The 17,991-nt window shown below is 45.1% G+C and overlaps 1 protein-coding gene across 10 annotated transcripts in view; it reads left to right on the top strand.

Annotated features, from left to right (window-relative positions):
- Nucleotides 1-17,991, top strand: part of CAMK2B (calcium/calmodulin dependent protein kinase II beta) — a 204,059-nt gene that overhangs the window by 92,618 nt on the left and 93,450 nt on the right. For all 10 annotated transcript variants that reach the window (XM_044437287.1, XM_044437296.1, XM_044437289.1 and 7 more), the window contains exons 4-5: nucleotides 4,531-4,585; nucleotides 8,124-8,189. In XM_044437287.1, the coding sequence (XP_044293222.1) occupies nucleotides 4,531-4,585; nucleotides 8,124-8,189 (121 nt within the window). The remainder of the gene's footprint in view (nucleotides 1-4,530; nucleotides 4,586-8,123; nucleotides 8,190-17,991) is intronic.

Consider the following 17,991-nt stretch of genomic DNA (forward strand, 5'->3'; position numbering starts at 1 on the left):
GGGGATGCGCTAGATGCTTTAACTGTGGAATAGCCCCAGCAAAGCGTTATCATGTTTTACAATATTTATATTTCACCTCCTTCCTGTTGCAAGGAAACCAGGGAAACTTATATGGTACCCTTGATCCTCACAACCGCTTTGTGGGGTAAGTTGTTGACTAGCTCAAAGTCACCCAGTGAACTTCATGACTGAGTATGTGCTGTGATTTCGGTATCCCTCACTCACATGACTTTTTTGACCTTTAAGGCAAATCCATTGCCTAGTATTTCATCAGTATTTCATGCTAGGAACATGGGTAATAAGCAGGAAAAGCTTGAGTTTCTCCTGGGAACAGGAAGGACAGGACACGTTCCAATGGAGCAAAGCTCAGGGGACCAAGGCTCAACTTAGATGCCAGGAAGTGGTTCCTGGCCAGTTAGGACCCTGAGGGTGTGGAATGGGTTTCCACAGGAGGTGGTGGAAGCCCCATGGGTGCAGGTGTTCAAGGATAGGCTGGGCATGCACATGGTAGGCACGTCATGAGCAGAGGGGCTGGAGCTGAGGGTTAGACTAGATGGCCTGGGAGGCCCCTTCTGACTCGCTCTGTTTCTACATTTCTATCACTTATTAGGGCAGACCAGCTGCATTTAAAGAGGAAAGTCTAGTCCTAGTCAGTTGTTCAATATTTGAACCGGGCAAACATAAAATGACTGGGAAAGCTGCAGTCCCGTAGGTCCCCACTGTTGCATCTGGCGCTCTCAAGCGACGGAGCATGAAGGTCTGCGTGTGGACAGGACGCTGGAAAACGTTCTGGCCTGAGTGGAGAACCTCTGGCAATGGAGGAGGCTTTTCTTTTCAGACGTACCCCTTCAGGTATAGAGGGCAACAGATGCTATGAAGAGCGACTGTAGGGCTGGAACACTGCTTTCTGTTGTGTGCTTACTCTGTGCAGATGCAGAATACTTCTGATTCAGTCATATCAAAGTTGGCCCTTGGTTGAAGGATGTAGACATATAGCTTCCTCACGTGTTTTCTGGATGTTTGAGGGGAATGTGGCTGTTTGCATTCCTATGGCCTGATTTGGGCAGTTGTATCTAAAAGGCGCTGTGTGTAGACTTTCTCACATACAAGTATGAATGTATGGCCAGTAGGTAAGCAAGACCCACAGATGCTTTCTGATCAATGAAGTCATGTTAGGGTTATGAGTTAATGAGACTTGGCACACTGTTCTGGGCAGTTCCCCTAATTGGCAAAAGGGAGGTGATGTCAGAGAAGCCAGGTTAGACACGACCATTTTGTGGAAAGTGCCTGGCTCAATAGGGAAGCTATGCGAACTTCAGTGGATGAAGCAGGCATGAAGCTTTGGTCTTCATGGATATAAATATTGTTGTTGTTATTACAAGCATTTCTATCCCATCCTTCCACGCAGGCTCTCAGGACAGCTTACATAATATAAAGGAGAAATATTCAGAGAGAATGGAAATCGGATTGGTTTGGACCAGTTATTTAGTGTACAGGTTAAACCCATCGACACACTTGTGGGTTGTTACCACAAATAAAGGATAAATGGGACCTGCAACAAAATGTTGCAATAGGGAGTTCTTTTCTTCAGGGTTCCACCCAAGAGGGTTGCCCTTTTCTGGGATACTCTGCTTCATTCACTTCCCCCCGCTTTTTTTGGTTGCCTCTGCTTCCCAACAACCTATGGAGCTGTTTTGTTTTGTTTCTCGTTTTTTCTCTATAGACTCTTTGTATTTTTTCCCTAAATCCTGAAGTTTCCACAAACATGCTGACAACTCCTCCTTGTGGGTGGAAAGTGCCATTTGGCTAAGGAGAATTGAGTTTGCTATTAGTATTGTATAGGACAGTGATTTTCAACCTTTCTACAGCTGGGGACCGACAAAAATAGGAAAATTTGTGGTGGTGCGGGGGGACCACTGAGGCAGAATTAAAAAGCATTATATATGTAATATACTATTTTGTGGATTAGTTTCTAAATATAATACCAAAAAATGATAATTCTCTAAAATAACCAGAAACCGAGCAGTAAAAATGCTAATAAAAGAATAAAATATTGAAATTAAATGTAGTCAAATACAATTGAAATTTTTAAAGAGCGATATTTAATTCAAATAAGGCTAATGTAACATGTGGTGTTGCTTCTTTTCAAGAATGCTTGATAGTTGTGGCTGCAGTGCTGTTTCCGAGAGACGAAATGCTGCACTGACATCCGTTCTGTTTCTTTGGTTGGTTTTTATCAGTGACAGGGCTGAAAAAAACTTTTCATACAAAGATGTACTAGAAAATATGAATAACAATTTAATAGCTCAGTTAACTTAGAGACAGGTATTCTTTTTCCAGGGATATCCAAAATTAGGACAATGATTGCATTTTCTGTTTGGACACCAGAATGACATCAGAAAAGTGACTGTGCCATATGTCAGTTTTTGATTCTAAAGGAAGCAAAAGCCAAATGTAGCCAAACATGTACCCGGGATTTCAAGAAAGCCAATTTAAATAAACTCAGAACAATGATAAGTAAAGTCCCATGGCAAGGGTCTCTGATGCGAGAAGTTCGTGCTTGATGGGAATTTTTAATGAAGGACATTCTAAGGCACAATTCCCACAAGAAAAACGGGTAGAAGACAACAGAAGACGCCCATGTGGCTTCACAAAAGCTTAGCAAGGCTCTGTAAACAAAAAGGACAGTTATAGTGTCATCTTTGAACTTAATCTCAGAAAAGAAAATTTAGAAAAAGTAAGACTAATTTTTGGATTACCTTGCACATCCTGCTTTGCAGACAAATTGCTGCAGGTATTTGTGGTGCAGGGAAAAGGAGAATAGAAAGAGGTGGCTGTGAGGAAAACGGGCATGGGAGAACCAGTGTCGTGTAGAGGTCAGAGTCAGCGAAACCAGCAAGAGGGCAGTGGGGAAGGGGATAGGAGAGCAGCAATGTATGTAGGGCTGACTGGACGGGGCCACATCTATATAGGGTAGAGAGAAAAGGGGGTTTTGGGGAGGATGCTTGGAAGGGACCTGAAAAAGAGTAGGGTTTTGTGCTGATGAAGTGAGGAGAAGGAAAGGGAGTGTGTGCATACGTGGCTTGGTGCATGATAGAACGAGGGCATATCACTGGTGATGATTCAGAGAGCAAGGGAGAGAGAAATATAATGGTGATGTCGCTGGCTGGTAGAGAGTGGGGGGAGAGCACTTATGTTCTATGAAATAGGTTTCTGTTGGTGCTTTAAACAGAGGGTTCAAAAGAGTTGCTCAGTGTATTGGGGCCCCCACCTTGGCCTTGTATTTGGCATTTTGGGCAGGCTTTTTAATCCTTTACAACCTGCTGTGCTTCCTGCAGCAGCTAATTTCTTGGGAAAGTTCCAGTTTGCCAGTTGTGCTCACGGGTACCAAAAGGTTTCCTGCTTTGGTGCTAGTCTCTCTGAAATCTGAAAAGGGTACCAGAGATGACTGCATCCCCTTACAAGATTTGTAGGTGGTGTGGGGTAGCCTATAATTCCTGCCTGTTTGTGATCCTCAAGTCCTTCATTGGATCAGAACAGAATAGTCACGTACCTTACCAGTTAGAGACCTTGCCACAGTATCTGACCTTGGTTCTGGAGCTTTTCCAGTCAGTTTGTATTATATAAATACAGATTTGTGTTATATTACCCACTAAGGAAAGGTTACAGACTTGAGAATTACTGTCCAAGGACTTAGAGCTCTGCCAAAGCACTAGTTCCACTAATTACTCTGCAAGCTTGTTTACTTTACCATTCTATTTTTATTGTAGGTCCTGAAAAATTTGAATGTATTTTGAATGAATTTGTGTGTATTTGAATGAATTTTTATTCATATTTGAATTTGAAGTATGAATTCATTCAAATATGAATTTAATTTCATTCACATGAATTTGTGTGTATTTTTTAAACATTAGATGTAGTTTTATTCATTTTTCTTGATGTGTGATATTTGTAGGGAGCTTTTCATATTCTGTGAAAGGATTTACTGAGCTTAGGATGAAATTGTTTGCAGATCCACAGGGATAGAGAGTCATGTCCTACTTTATTCTGAGTCAAGTGTATATATACTATGGAAAATTTCTGGATCTTATACAGTGCTAAGAAGTGCAAACTTATTCAAAGAAGCATGTGACCTAGACATCATGTGTTCATAAAACAAAGCTGATGCAAATAAATTAGCCTTATAATACTGTGAAAATATGCATGAAAAAATAATTTTTCTTTCATCACAGGTTAAACACTTTTCTGCTATGTTTGAAAAACCAGCAGTTTTTGAAAACTTTTTAATGTTTCTGTGTACAGAAGCTTTGAAACTCCATTTCTTCTTTTATAGCCTTGCAAATACATAGCTGGTTCCCCAAACTAGGACCCTGGGAACTGCCTAACTTCCGTGCATAGAGATCTTTCATTCTTCATAATGTTCAAGAGGGTGGGGGGGGGGGATGAAGGAGCTGAAGGTTGCTGATGTCTCAGCCCAGGTGTTAGGGAGGGGCTTGCTCAATGTAATGCACCCTTTGTGTTCCTTTGCAGTTCGCCTCCATGATAGCATATCTGAGGAGGGCTTCCACTACCTCGTCTTTGATCTGTAAGTAGAAAATTGGCCTTGATTGTCACAGTAGATGGTCCATATTCTTTCATTTGATGCTGTTGCCAAATCGGTCAGCCAGACGTGTTCTGATATCAACTTGGAATGCCCCTACTTTAAAATAATGTTCCCCTGTACTCATCGAGCAGAGCATCGCAGCTATCACAGCATGTCCTGTTCCTAAGGGCAAACTGTGGATAGCTTTCCCCTCTCCCTTCTGAGTAAAATGTTTTGTGCTGCTTGGAGGAGCTGAGCAGACTGGCATCCTCATGGATGTGGGTGGACAAAGGTTGCAGCTGCAGCTATTCCATTAGCATGAAGGGGTGGGTGGGGAGGAGGGGGAAAGAAGGATATCAGAACGATGTTTCTGGTGGTGACTCAGTGCTCCTGTCACATGATGCCCAGTGTAGCTAAACAGCTGTTTAGACAGAGACATGCCTACTATGAACCAGGGAAGATTTAAACCTTCCATTGGCTCAAGGGCTCTAGACAGTGGTGTTCGCTTATGCCTCTCGCCTTTCCTTTTGTTGGGATGGCTCTAGGCCATGTCCGATGCTGGCTGCTTTTGCCAAGTGTCTGGGTGCTTGTGGAGACACTGTGTGCTCTGCTCGGCTGCCTCTCAGTTCATTCCAGATATAGAAGCTGGTGATCTCATCTCTCCTCCTCTCTGACAGCTCCAGTTAAGCAGTGAGCTATATTTAGCGCTCCTCTGAGTCAGTGCCGCTCCTGCTTGTCTTTTGCTGGAGTCACACAGACCTTGGCATGTCCCTGGCCTGCGGAAGAAGGATCGAAATCTACATGCAGGTTTTACCTCCAAGCCACATGGCAAGAGATGCCCGTGGCGCCTGGTTGTGATTGATCCACTCGCTATGGCTTTGCACCGTCTTTCTGTAACATTGTAAACTTACAAGGTGAAATCTTGATTCCTTCAGTATTCAACAGTTCCTGGTACATGCAGAATAAAGTGGGAGACAGACTTTGAACATTCATGGAGTGTGTTTGGAAAGCTGGAAGGTGCAGGTCTCATATCCCTGAAACCTTTCATATGTTTGAGCATGTCTTCCTTCTGCTTTGCATTGCTCCATTGTTTTGTCAGAAATTCATTGGTGGTGTAGGCAGAAGGATGACAAAATCTTGCATCTGATCCCCTGCTATAACCCCTGCTGTTATTTACTAAGTTGTTTCACAGCCTCTGCTGTTCTTTATGCACACTCACGCACACTCCCTAGGGAGTGAGTCCCAGTGAACTCGCTGGGACCTCTGTTTGAGCAAACGTGTTTCGGATTGCACTGCCGTGCTTTCACAGAGCACCATGGTATAACAATGGTCACATCACCTGTTGGGTTGGAGGGTGTGCGCCATGACCTGAGCACTGGCGTATGTGGCTTGCGAGGAAGAATGCACGCCGAAGGCACACACATCCGTATTTTGAAAGTGCAGTCTGGACATTACTTGTATTTTACACCTATCCTGCCCTGTCTCTGTTGTAAAGCATGAGTACTGAGCCAGTTTCAGCCTGAGGGTTTCATTGCAGGCTACATTTCAGTGGAGGCAGGACCAAGACAATAGGAGGCATGGCTCACACCAGGCAGGGCAGGGCCCAAATGGCAAACATGTATTTTAGCCTGAAGCTCTTCCTGTCAGTAGCAGAGCCTTCGGAGAAGCATTTCTGCCCATTAGAGTCATGGTGCTGGCAGGACAGGCAAGTGCTGGAAGGTTGGAAGCCCCCAAATACTTGGTAGTTTGGAGAAAGAGAGAGTGGCCATTGGGGACCCCTGAAGAGCTGGACTGGGATGCCAGTCAGGCTGGCTGTGGCCCATGGGCCTGAAGGTCAACGCCCCTTTTGTGAAGTCAGCCTCAGTAAGGCGTGGATTCACATGATCATTTTTCTTCTAGTGAGACCTACATAGGAATGTGTTGTGGGGAAATCCATAGCCAAAGTGCTACACCTGTCAGTTGGTTCCATCGCTGGTTCCTTTGCTGAGAATGAAGTACATTTTTCCACTGCTGGCTTTCCTTTCCTTCGAGTCATTCCTCATGTGAAGGACCATCCTGAATCTTGAGTGCTTTTGAACTGATATCCATCACTAGGTCTCTCGGGCTTGCTCTTCCAAAGCCAGCTGAAATATCTGAGAAGTGCAGGTGTTCAGACTATCTTGATATTAATCTTGCTGGGCAGCTTCTCAAATTATCATTTCTGTTGCAGGCTTGTTATAGCTGCACCTATGACAAAATCATAATCCCGGAAGGGTTTTCATGCATGTGTCCACTTAGGATAAATCTGTATATATGCAGAGCTGTCACTCAGTACTCTTCCTTCTAATTCTCTTTCCAAATAGAAAGACTCCCCACCTTAGGAGTGTCTCAGGAGGGGCTTTACAGAGCATTCCTAATGTGAGGCAGATCCCTATCCTTTCTTCCCTTAGGATTTATAGTGACAAATTTGCACTTAGCCTTATAAAATTTAGAAAAAGAGAAAGTTTTCAGTTACCTTGGGAATTCTGATTTGCAGACAAGTTGCTGCAGATATTTGTGGTGCAGGGAAAAGGAGACAGGATGAGGTGGCTGTGAGGAAAATCAGAACAAGATTTCCTCTCCAAGGCTGTGGTGCCCTCTTGGCTGTCATAAAAGAGGCCATGTGGGCTCTTCAGAGTCAGGCAACTGGCAGCACAGAGGGAAGAAGTGGGTTGGAGGCGGTGCAGTCGCAGCCTTGCCTGAGTGGGAGAAAGAACAAGACTTAAAGTTGAAGAGACACTGCGGAAAGCAAACTGCGCTGCTGAGAGAGGCACGCAGAGTAGGTTGCCCCGTGCTTTGAACAGCCTTGTACTGGCTTGAGGTGGCCCAACGGGCAGCCACCAGAAGGCACGAGTGATTGCAGGAACGTATTCGGTATCATAGGAAAATGTTCTTAGTCGTGCCAACATTGCCCATTTCTCTCTCTGTGTTAAAATGGCAGCTCATACAAAGGGTCCTGTCTGAGAAGAGCAGGTCGCTCAGGTCTTTGTCGTGAATTAATGGCAGCGCCTGCTCCAGGGTCATCTAAAAGCCCTCGGTGAGCCCGCCTCTGCCTTGCCGCTCCCTTCACGGACCATCGCTTGACCTCTGCCTCTGGGCCCAGTCTGCTCAGTCATCCAGGTGGAGGGTGCAAGGCAAGAGAAGCTCCATCTTGCTACTGTTTGTAAGTTCAAAAAGAGCTGATGACCAGGCAGTGGCAGCCAAGGCAGGAGCAACAGGGCCCAGAGCCTGTAGGTGTTACCAACAGACCTTGTCAGACTGGTGTTTGACAATACCAGTTCCTATATATGCAACGCAGAGCATCTTCCTGGCAGAGTAGAAGCCAGTTTAATCTTAAACTTTCCTTTCTTTCTTTCTTTCAGTTATGAGTCAGGCCATTTAAGAAATGGAATATGGGGGAATAGAGCTTGCCACTGGTCCTTTGGTTTTTCGGGATCAGCTGGGCTGCAGCAGCTCCTCCTCAGGAGGGCACTGTGGGTGAATTGCCGGTGTGGTTTGAACTCTGGCCTGTGTTGTGTTGCAGGGTCACAGGCGGCGAGCTCTTCGAAGACATCGTTGCTAGAGAATACTACAGTGAAGCTGATGCAAGGTGAGTGGTACCTCCACCTTCATCTGTCTCCTTCCATCCTTTTTCCTTCCCTACCCCCACCCCTTCTTTCTGTTCCCTGATCCCATGCCAGCTCGTACCTGCACAACATCAACCCATCTAAGACTGGGGGCAAAGGGTTGGACTCAAAAACTATCACAAGGACGCAGCAAAATTTGCAAGCCCCTTGGCACCAGCGAATGCCATTCTCACATGCAGTGCCAGAGCCCCACTCCATGGTTACTAGATCTGATTATTGGATTGCAGCAGAGAATGGAGCTCCTGTACCTTTGCAACTCTGAAGGAGAAGGGATGTTGGCAGGGAACCCTTGCAGTGTTTCAAAGATGCATCCATTCTCATCCCCACTCTTTATCCCAAGGGCCAAGAGCTCCATTCTCTTACTGCATCTGATTGTCTTAAGAGAATCCCCTCAAAAGGAGCTTCTAACCAAGGCAGGCCACCACAGCTCCTCTGTGGTGTGGAAAGAGTGGCAGGCAGGAGAGATTTTACTCAAGAGCTGGCTGGCTGAAGTGCATCTCCTACATCACTTGACTTCGTTTGGGTCTCTTAAGATCCAGAGGGACACGCAGCACTTACAGGATACAGAATCAAATAGGCCAAGGTCAGTGCTTCCATTCTTCAGCTCTTTAAACCTGATCCATTTTCAAATCTATTTTGGCTCACCTAAACTAGGTTAGATGAACCATCATGTGGGTGCTTTCCAGTTTAGCTGCGCTGGATGGAGATGAGGTGGGGTGGGGGGGAGGGATGGAGCGGGAAATCAGTATAAGGATTAGAGATTGGATGGAGTGCAATTGTTCAGGATTAGCTCTTGCTGAGATATAGATCACTGCAAAAATAGCAAGGTTAAAGAACAACGGCAGCGCTGTGTGTATTAGGGAGGAATCAAAAACTGGCACACAGCAGCCGGCGGCATTCGGAGCAGTGAGTGGGCCACCTGCACCCTTCCAGTGGTGTGAAGGAGTGAGGGCCTTGGGGTGGCTTTAAAGAGGCGTTGGCAAAACGTGTGCAGAGGAGCAGAGCCGAAATAGCAGGAGTCTGACGAGGGCTCGGCTGCACCGCTCAAGGAATACGCTGGCCAGCTGCCTTCTGTGCTGACGGAGCAGTTGTCACTTGCCCATGGCGGCTTCCCACACGGCTGTGGTGGTGACCTGGGAGTGGGGAATCTGTGTGAGAGAGGCAGACCTCAGTGAGAAGAGCCCTGCCAGCAGCAGAGGGCATACGGGGCGTGTCTCTTGGCGGTGCGATTTCCCCACGTGATTCTAGCTCTCCGACAAAATTCCTCCTTCCTGCAGGTCGGGATCAGTGTGGGAAATAGCCATGGGCGTGTAAGAACCAGTCTACTCCTCTGTTGTAAATGCCAGTTGTGTTTTTAGTTCGTGTGCTCCCTGGGGCAGGCACCTGTCTTTTGTGCTTTATAAAGTGCTATGCACATTGGTTTACTGCACAAATAATAAAGAACAGGGTAAAGAGCTTTATGTTGTGTTTGAGTGTTTCTGAGTGACAAACCCGGCATCCCCTAACCAAAACCACCAGCTCTGCACTGTGTGTAGCTTTGTGGTTATTCACTGGAGCTGAGCACAGGTTCCTTCCTGTAAGGCAGGATTGAGTAATGGGAAAGCATCACCTTGTATTCACTGCAGATCTCTCTGAGATTTAGGGCGCAGAAAGATGAGCGGCTCTGTTGTTTCTCCATTGAAGCTGCACATAGAGAAAGCAGAAGCAGATGGTTACAGATGTATTTGGCCACAAGGAGGTTGCCAAGTGCACAGCTGTTCAAGAAGAGGGAGCCCATTCACACGACCTAATGGAAACTTGGAAATCCATATGAGACGATGCTATGCGAGAACAGATAAGCTTGCCCGATAGCGCAGTAAAAGAGTGCTATGGTGTGCCCAAACCAAGGCGTCTTCTCTATGGCCCATTTCTCTCAAGGAGGGGTTGGAAATGTTGACCCCATCGTGTTTGTTGCTGCTTTCAGTGGTTAGGCTGAGGTATCTTCATGCATCAAGAGAAGCCAGGTATAGCTAGTGCCAATAAACCATTCCACATAATTGAATTAGCAACAGAAGGGCACAACTTGTTCAGGGAATTAATGAGATCACATCGCCCCCAAATCTAAAAGCTGCTTAAGTCGTGGGAGAAATTTCAAGTTGTGTTGGGCTTGTGAGGAGGGGAGACTTAGTTCAAAGAGTCAAGGCCTATGGGGGTTGCTACAAGGCCGTGATGCTGTTACTCAGTGGAACTGTTTCTTTCTGGATAATTTCATGAATGCCCTGCAAAAGAATGATGAATATGTCTGTGCTGCTTCCAGAACTGAGATTTGTAACAGTTTCTTTTTTCAAAAATGGTAGATATTCATTATGTGGGCTGAAGGCAGCCTGGCCTGGCCTGGGGTTAGTTTTTTGCATTGGTTTCTTGGGTGTGGCTTGTGCTTGCTTCTAGTCCCCTTTGCTTTTCTGATGTACTTTCTTTCTTGTGTTGGACCTACAAAGTGTTGCTTTGGCTTCCTACTGTTTATTCTAATCCTCCACCTTTTGAGATTCAGATGGATGTCGGTGTCTTGGGCTTGGGAGCAAACTACCTGGAGCCGTAGGGAAGCCATGTCGGTTGGTCTGTGTCTCTCAAGATGAAGATGAGCCCCTTATGAACCCCCTCGTTTGGCTTGGCTGAACCGATATTGCAAACCCTTGGGGCGCTCAGCTGCATTTGCCTGGCATGGCAGGATTTTTGCATGATGCCTGGCTGTCTTTGTGGGCTGTGGGCCCAGCTTGTGTCAGGGATGGCAGCCTGCACTCTGCTGTGAAGAATGATCACTTCCCTTTTCTTGTGCAGTCTAATGGACATCGTGTTGCAGAGCGGTAGCAAACAAAATGATGCTGCCAACCAAGAGAGAGAGTGCTAGAATCTACCAGATAACCTTCTCCCATTTTTGCAACTTCCAAGTTTATTAGAGAGGATCCCAAAAGCAAGTGGCAGAACCAAAGACCCAAGATCAGCAGCAGTGCAGATTGGGAGGTTTACTCCTCTGACATTTTCAACTCAATCCTTAAAAGATATTTACTCAGAAGCAAGACCTGTGATTTCAGAAAGACTTACTACCATGTAAGTGTACATACGAGGATTTGCCAGCAGCAGAAAATCTAGATTGCACCATATAGGACAATAATATAATATATAATAATTGGTAGTTTACTACTCTTTTTAATTATCTCCCCCATATCAGTCACCTGATGGAATCCACCTCTCCTTGCAGCATGGCGAAGGCCAGCCTTGCTTCTCTCTTCCTGATTTAGGAGATGTCCATAGGGCATATCAGATAACAAGTATGCCATTTTCTTCTGGTGTCTTCTTCTAGCTTAGGAATGGCCAAATGGGTTCCCACTGGCTATAGGCAGTACCTAGAGCAAGTGTGTTGCAGTGGTACAAGTGTTGGTCTTCAGCCCAGGGGCCCTAGGTTGTAATCTGCATTCAGACAGAAAGCTTGCTGTGCGATTTGGTTCAATCACTGTCTCTCAATCGGAGCAGCCTTATAGGGTTGCTGTGAAGAGGTCATTAGAATCCTAAATAAACCCAGCCTCTGCTTACCACTGTTGCCCTCGCCCCTCCACTTGCCCTCCTCCTCTGGGCCCAGACTGCACAACAGACCAGAAGATGAGCGCAATGAAGCGGAGGTTCTGGACGCCATTTGTACACCTCACTCTTAGCACTGTTTGCGTGCTTGGAGAGAGCAGGTGTTCAGGTGGATGGGAGGGCCGGGAGGTCCCAAGTGCTGACAGTGGGACTTGCACACAGATGTGGATCTCAGCAATGGACTAATAATGATGACCTGCATACCAACCCTGCCCCAGAGAAGACAGAAGTTCACCAGTCCCATTAGTGAACTGTAGTGAATTACAGTGTGAAGACTCAGTCCCAGCTGTATCAGCAGAGGGCCGGGTTTGCAGGAATCATCTGGGTTTACAGAGTGAAACAAAACCTCAGTCCAGAGGTATAATTCCACTAGCTCAAAACTTCTAAAATATATGGGGACTTAATTTTATCTTTCCGCAGGTGTCAGATCCAGTGCTGTGATTCTGTTGTGCAAGCTGTTTTGCAAGTAACGATCCGTTGCACACACCAGTGTGCAGGTTGAGCCATAAATCAGTGCACAAGGCTTTGCACAACTGATGATGACCATTAGACTAGATTGCTTGTGCTAGTTATATCACCTCTAGTAGAACTATGCCAGCTCTTCTTGTAATGTTTCCACAAGCATAATGTTAGCTATAACCCAGACTTTGGAGGTGCTGACCTCTGTCTTTACCAAGGGTTTCAAATGTAGAGTTCCCAAAACTATACATCCTAGCTTATTTCAAATAGAGGGGATGGTCTTAATGAAATGAAATTGAAGTTAACACCACTGGATTTTTTTTTCTTCAAAGTGATATGCATAAAATGGACAATAAACAACATGTCATATAATATAATGAGCAAAAGAAATAACGAACACATTACAAAGAAAATGCAGATGTCAAAACAAACCAAAATACAGGCCTTCAGATTGCCCTCCCACATTTGCAGTACTAAAGTGGAGTAAATATACAACATTACCTGGGAACAAATCCCATTGAACTCACTGGAGCCTACATCTGAGTAGGCAAACATAGGATTGTGCTGCTAGTTCCAATATTTTCCCATCCCTACATAGCAGACATCGAGATTGGAAACAACCAGAAGTATTGTATGGTACAATTCTACCTTGATTGTACCACTTTAGATTGCATTTAGATTCATTATAAAATGGCTGGAATTCATAGATTGACTAGATATCAAAATAGAGGGTTCCGTCCTGAAAGATGGCCTAGAAATTATTTTAGATAATTTGACTATAGAGACAGGGTCATATGTTTGAATACACTCATGAAACAAAAAGTGCTACTGGAGGAAAATTAACATTTTAGCAATAAGACACTTAACATGGGGTGCAGGAAGCCTTTAGTTTTCCTTTGCAGTCCCAACTGGTTCTGGTTGTTTTGTGAAGGTTTCAGACCATCAGGCATGTAGTTGGCACACTCTTCTAGGATTGCCAGAATCCAGTGTGAATCACAGATTCCATCTTGGTTTCCAAGCACCTACAGTAGCTGTATTTTAAAAGAGGCAGAAAATATAATCAGGGCTTTCAAAACTATAATCAGATCATGGTTGATGTATGAAAGGGATGGCACAGGTCAATGTAACATCTCTGTAAAGTCATCTTTCACTTGTCATGTATGACCTCATAAACTTATGTTTGGTTCTTATTTAAGCGTTGTCCAACCCCCACCTTTATACATGAAGCTCTCAAACCAGGTTATGATATTTTGAACAAAACAAAATAAAAAGAATGCTCCAGTTTACATGTAAAACCATTTAGAGCTGAAAACATTATTATACATGCAGGGGCTCCTTTCCGGCTCCTCAAATTTTGCATTTCTGCAATACTTGGATTTCTTTAGTGATCTATAAACATGGTGGGTCACAGATCTCTCATAATCCCAATCCGTGTAATGAGACTATTCTCTGATACATTAGAACCTTCTGTGGACAAAGCTGGGCTTATTCTGACCATCAGGTCTTTCAGACTGGCTGAAATAGCTGCTTGTAAGCTATGGTCATCCTAAAGAGCTGAAAGGAAGGTCTCTGGTTCTTTTCATCCCCATCCTGAAGGGGAGTCCAAAGAGCCATATGCTGGAACCTTGGTCACAACGCAGAGCTGCCTACTTCAGATCAAGAATGATGCCAAGTTTCATAAAAGGAATCTCACTCTATATTTCGTGGGATATGGCACCATCACATCTACAATACATGTGTGGACTCTAAGGACATTCTTCCTTCCCCAGTTTGTAATGCATAGAAGGCTTAGGAATGTGAACAGATGTGGTCTTCCTGCATGCAGAAGGTCAAACGCAAGTTCACTCGCTCCAAATTTTGTTTGGAGTATGCTCACACCAGGCTGTTTCCTCTCTTTTGCATGATATATGCTTGTGAATATTAGAAATGTGTGCAATCAAGATCTAATTCTGAGTTTTGTTTTTTCTTTAAAAATCTGTTTTTACTGAAATACATTCCTTAGTGGAGGGTTCCATAGTACCAACAATAATTGTTTGGACAAAACTTTTATAACTCCTTTCCTCTTTGTTGTCCTTAGTCTGTCTTATCCAACTATACCAGGTTTTAAAAACTTTTGAGAAACTGTGTTTTTAATTTGAGTACATGCACATTTACTAGTTCAGCAGTTGCAACAATAGTTTTCAATTGTGCTATCTATCCCCTTCCTACTTTGCACGTGAGTGTGTATTTCATGACCTTTCAAGCTTCTATCCTTTTTGACCGGTGGCACACCCAGCAAAGCGTCATTTTCCAGGGACACACACCACCTTGGATCCAAGGTGGCACCTGGGGACCCACCTTGGGTCCAATGCATGGCTGGCACCAGCAAGTGACAAATATTGGGGTTCATGAATTTTGGAAGGGCCTACTTAGCAGAGCCTTGGACTCACATAACCCACAATTACTTAGACAAGACAGAGAGGGTAAGTGACATGGAAAACACAAGCTCTCTGGGGACGGGCTGTGTGGCCAGAATCTGCCCGTATCCTTAAAAAGATTTAAGTGTACACCCTGCTCCACCTTGAAGGTAAAAGCTAGTAAACTCAAGACTCATGTTCTGCCTATACATCTCAGGAAGGATTTCAAAGGAGGTGAGCCAGTAAGGCCAATTGTCACAGTATTTGCAGTGCTAAATGCTGTAAAATGCCTAAGGACAGGCAGCTGACATGTACAGTGGGTGCATCCCAGGAGTGGCAACCCAATTGTGACTTCCTCGCATGCGTCCGCCATGGAGATCTGGGACCCCTTTGCATGTTATGATGCATGGCGCTGCAAGCCCTAATTTGCTTGTAGTGTGCCTTATTACCCTTAATCCGTACAGAGGGAGAAGATTATACTGAGGGCCTAAAGGTTTTTTGTCTGTGTAACAGTCTTCAACCTCTGTGGCATTACTAGCTGTTTCTACTCAAGTAAGGATCAGGTCTGTTTCAGTGGAAGTAGACTAGTAGCAGGCATGGAACTTGCACGAGGAAAGCAGAGTTTTAGGATGGCAGAACTAAGACAAGGTGTTCTGAGAGCAGATTTTGTACTGGTTTGAAGCGATATCTCCACAGCTGCCTGGTGCCAGAGTCTGGAATAAGAAGAATTGTATTGAACATGACTGAAAGGAGCTGTGAGTATGAGCCTACTTTTGGAACATCAGAATGGTGTCTTGAGACTTTAGGGTCATGTACTTTTTGGTGTGAAATCAGCTTTTCTCAGTTATTTTTGCCCCCACAATCCCACTTGAAGAGGCAAAAATGCATTTTCCCAGTTTACTTCCCATGTGAAGCTTCGGACTACCGTAGGGCATGAAATTTTTGCCACCAGCTACTTACACAGAATGTGAAGGAATATCCTTGGGAAAAGATAGCTGCCTTTCCTTGGGATTTTTCATGCATATCTGCTATTGTACTGCATTACATGGGCCTAACCTGAGAGAACTGTCTGTTCAGGAATTCAAGATGTTAGTGGCTGATGAGCCTTTAGGTTAGACATGCTAGGAGCAACTGCTGTTCAAACAGCTTCCAGGAAAACCCACCATCCCCATCTTGCCATGATAGCTTTGTTGACTTCCTCCATTCCCATACAAGAGGATCTTTCCCCTCTGTTCTTTTCCAATTGCTGTAGAGATGAACGAGGTCCTGGAATGCCAGATCTCCCCCAACCCTTTCCCTTTCTCTTTTCCTTTTGTGGCCTGCTGTGCCCTGATTTTTGGGCTTGTTTATACCATGTCTATAGCCCTAAGTATTCTGTCTTGGGAGGGAGGGTGGCTTGCGTTGGCTCTGCTCCCCCATTCTCAGGTCCTGACTACAGTTTCTAGTGCCATTAACAGCCATTTGTACACACCTTGTGATAACTCCCTGTGGTCTCTGAGCTTTCACAACATTGTTTCTCTCCTTCTCTTGACCCCATATCCACCCTGTCCCCTGACCCTTTCTGTCTGTCCATCTGTCTGTCCCTGTGATTTTCCCCTCCTCTGGTTCCCTCTTCCCTTCTAAATCTCTGAATTTTATTTCCTGTCATGCATATTTTCATTATTGTCTTCTTTTGCCCACTTCCTTCTATAACCTTCTTGTGCTTTCTTCCTCCTCCTCCTCCTCCTCCTCTTCTCCTTCTTCTTTGTCGTCGTCGTCTTCCACCTGTCCTGCCCGTTTCCTGCATGCGGTTCCCCTCCTTCCCTCTCTGTGTCCCCGTTGTCTGCCCCTCATGCCCAACCTGCCTTCTCTGTTCCCTTCCTCCCTTCCCGTTTTGTTTTGCAGTCACTGTATCCATCAGATATTAGAAAGCGTAACTTACATTCACCACTATGCCATTGTGCACAGGGATTTGAAGGTCAGTATACATATGCCTTTCACCCTCTTAGAAGGTTGGGTGGGGAGCACAGGTGATGCCATTGTAGACTGAACCTGGCCAGTCCTGGTGCTCCATTCTGCCAGCTTCTTTTTATTTTTGGTTTACAGGGAGGGGAATATTCAGAATTGGTTTCTTCTTAGTCCAAATTTGCATGACAAATGCCTTTGTGCAAAACTGGCCAGACCAGTTGGGGCAGGCAGGTAAGGGACCAGGAGACCTTCCACACAAGGCAACAGCTGGGCCCAGATGTGACATTTGGTTGCAATATACCTGGGGCCAACAATTAACCCTATCAGTATCAGAAAAAAAGAAAGAAACCAAATCAATTTTGCTTGATTCTGTCAGCATTCATCAATTCATATGTCCAGTCCCTTCCCACTGGTGCTTGTGAGCACATTCTCTCTGTCTCTCTCTCCCTGTCTCTCTCTCTTTGTCCCTTTCTGTCTTTCCTTCTCTTTCTGCTTTCTGTTCTTCATCTAGTCTCTTGCTTACCAGAACCCCTCCTTCCTAACTCTTGCCCCATTTCCCTTTTGAACCAAAGCATTTGCTTGTTGCCTTCAGGGTGAGAGTAATACAGTTTAGGTGGAGAAGCCAGTGCGTGGCCAACAGCGCAGGCAGGGGAGGGGTTGTGGACGCTGCCCGGGGCAGTTAGCCAGTCTCGATGATAAGAGAACGCCTGGACCTCCAACTTTTGCTAGACACATGAACTCATACCCCCCTGAACCCCTCCTGTATGATGGCAGCAGGGACACCCTTCTCTTCAGCGACAAGCTTTTTAGAATTGCGGCTGTCGTTTTCATAAACTTGGGTGCTGGTGTCATGTCATGTCATGGTTTTTCGCTTCAGAGAGGAAGCAGTGAGCAATGCTGGGGTGCCAGAAGTCAGTTGAGGGAGGATATGGGAGAGGGTTGTAATCTTGGCAGCGCATAATAACTGAACAGAGAAAAATGAAAGCAGGCCGTGACCAACTCTTACTGGTCTACCAGGGTGAAGTTGGATAAATGTCATTACTAAAATCCTTTCAGAGGTGGCCATCAGTGACATTGATCGTTTTAAGGAAGTCCTAACAAATGGTACTAATAGTGTCTGTAGCTTATTGGCACAGAACGTTGTAGAAACCTCTACCATAAGTGGCTTTTTAAAAGGGTACAATAGTTCCATGGAAGTTAGAGTTCTAGGCCTATATCATGTGAGCCAGAAATGAAATATACATATTTGGTATCTCCAAAGGTAGGAAATAGGGCATAAATGTTTCCATTTTCCTCATCTCCTGTGCTTCTCTGGGCAGTTGATGCAGTAGGACGGTCTAGGAGAACG

This window comes from Varanus komodoensis, unplaced genomic scaffold (genome assembly GCF_004798865.1).
Source record: "Varanus komodoensis strain SLA01 unplaced genomic scaffold, ASM479886v1 scaffold30, whole genome shotgun sequence".
NCBI classification, from domain to species: Eukaryota; Metazoa; Chordata; class Lepidosauria; order Squamata; family Varanidae; genus Varanus; species Varanus komodoensis.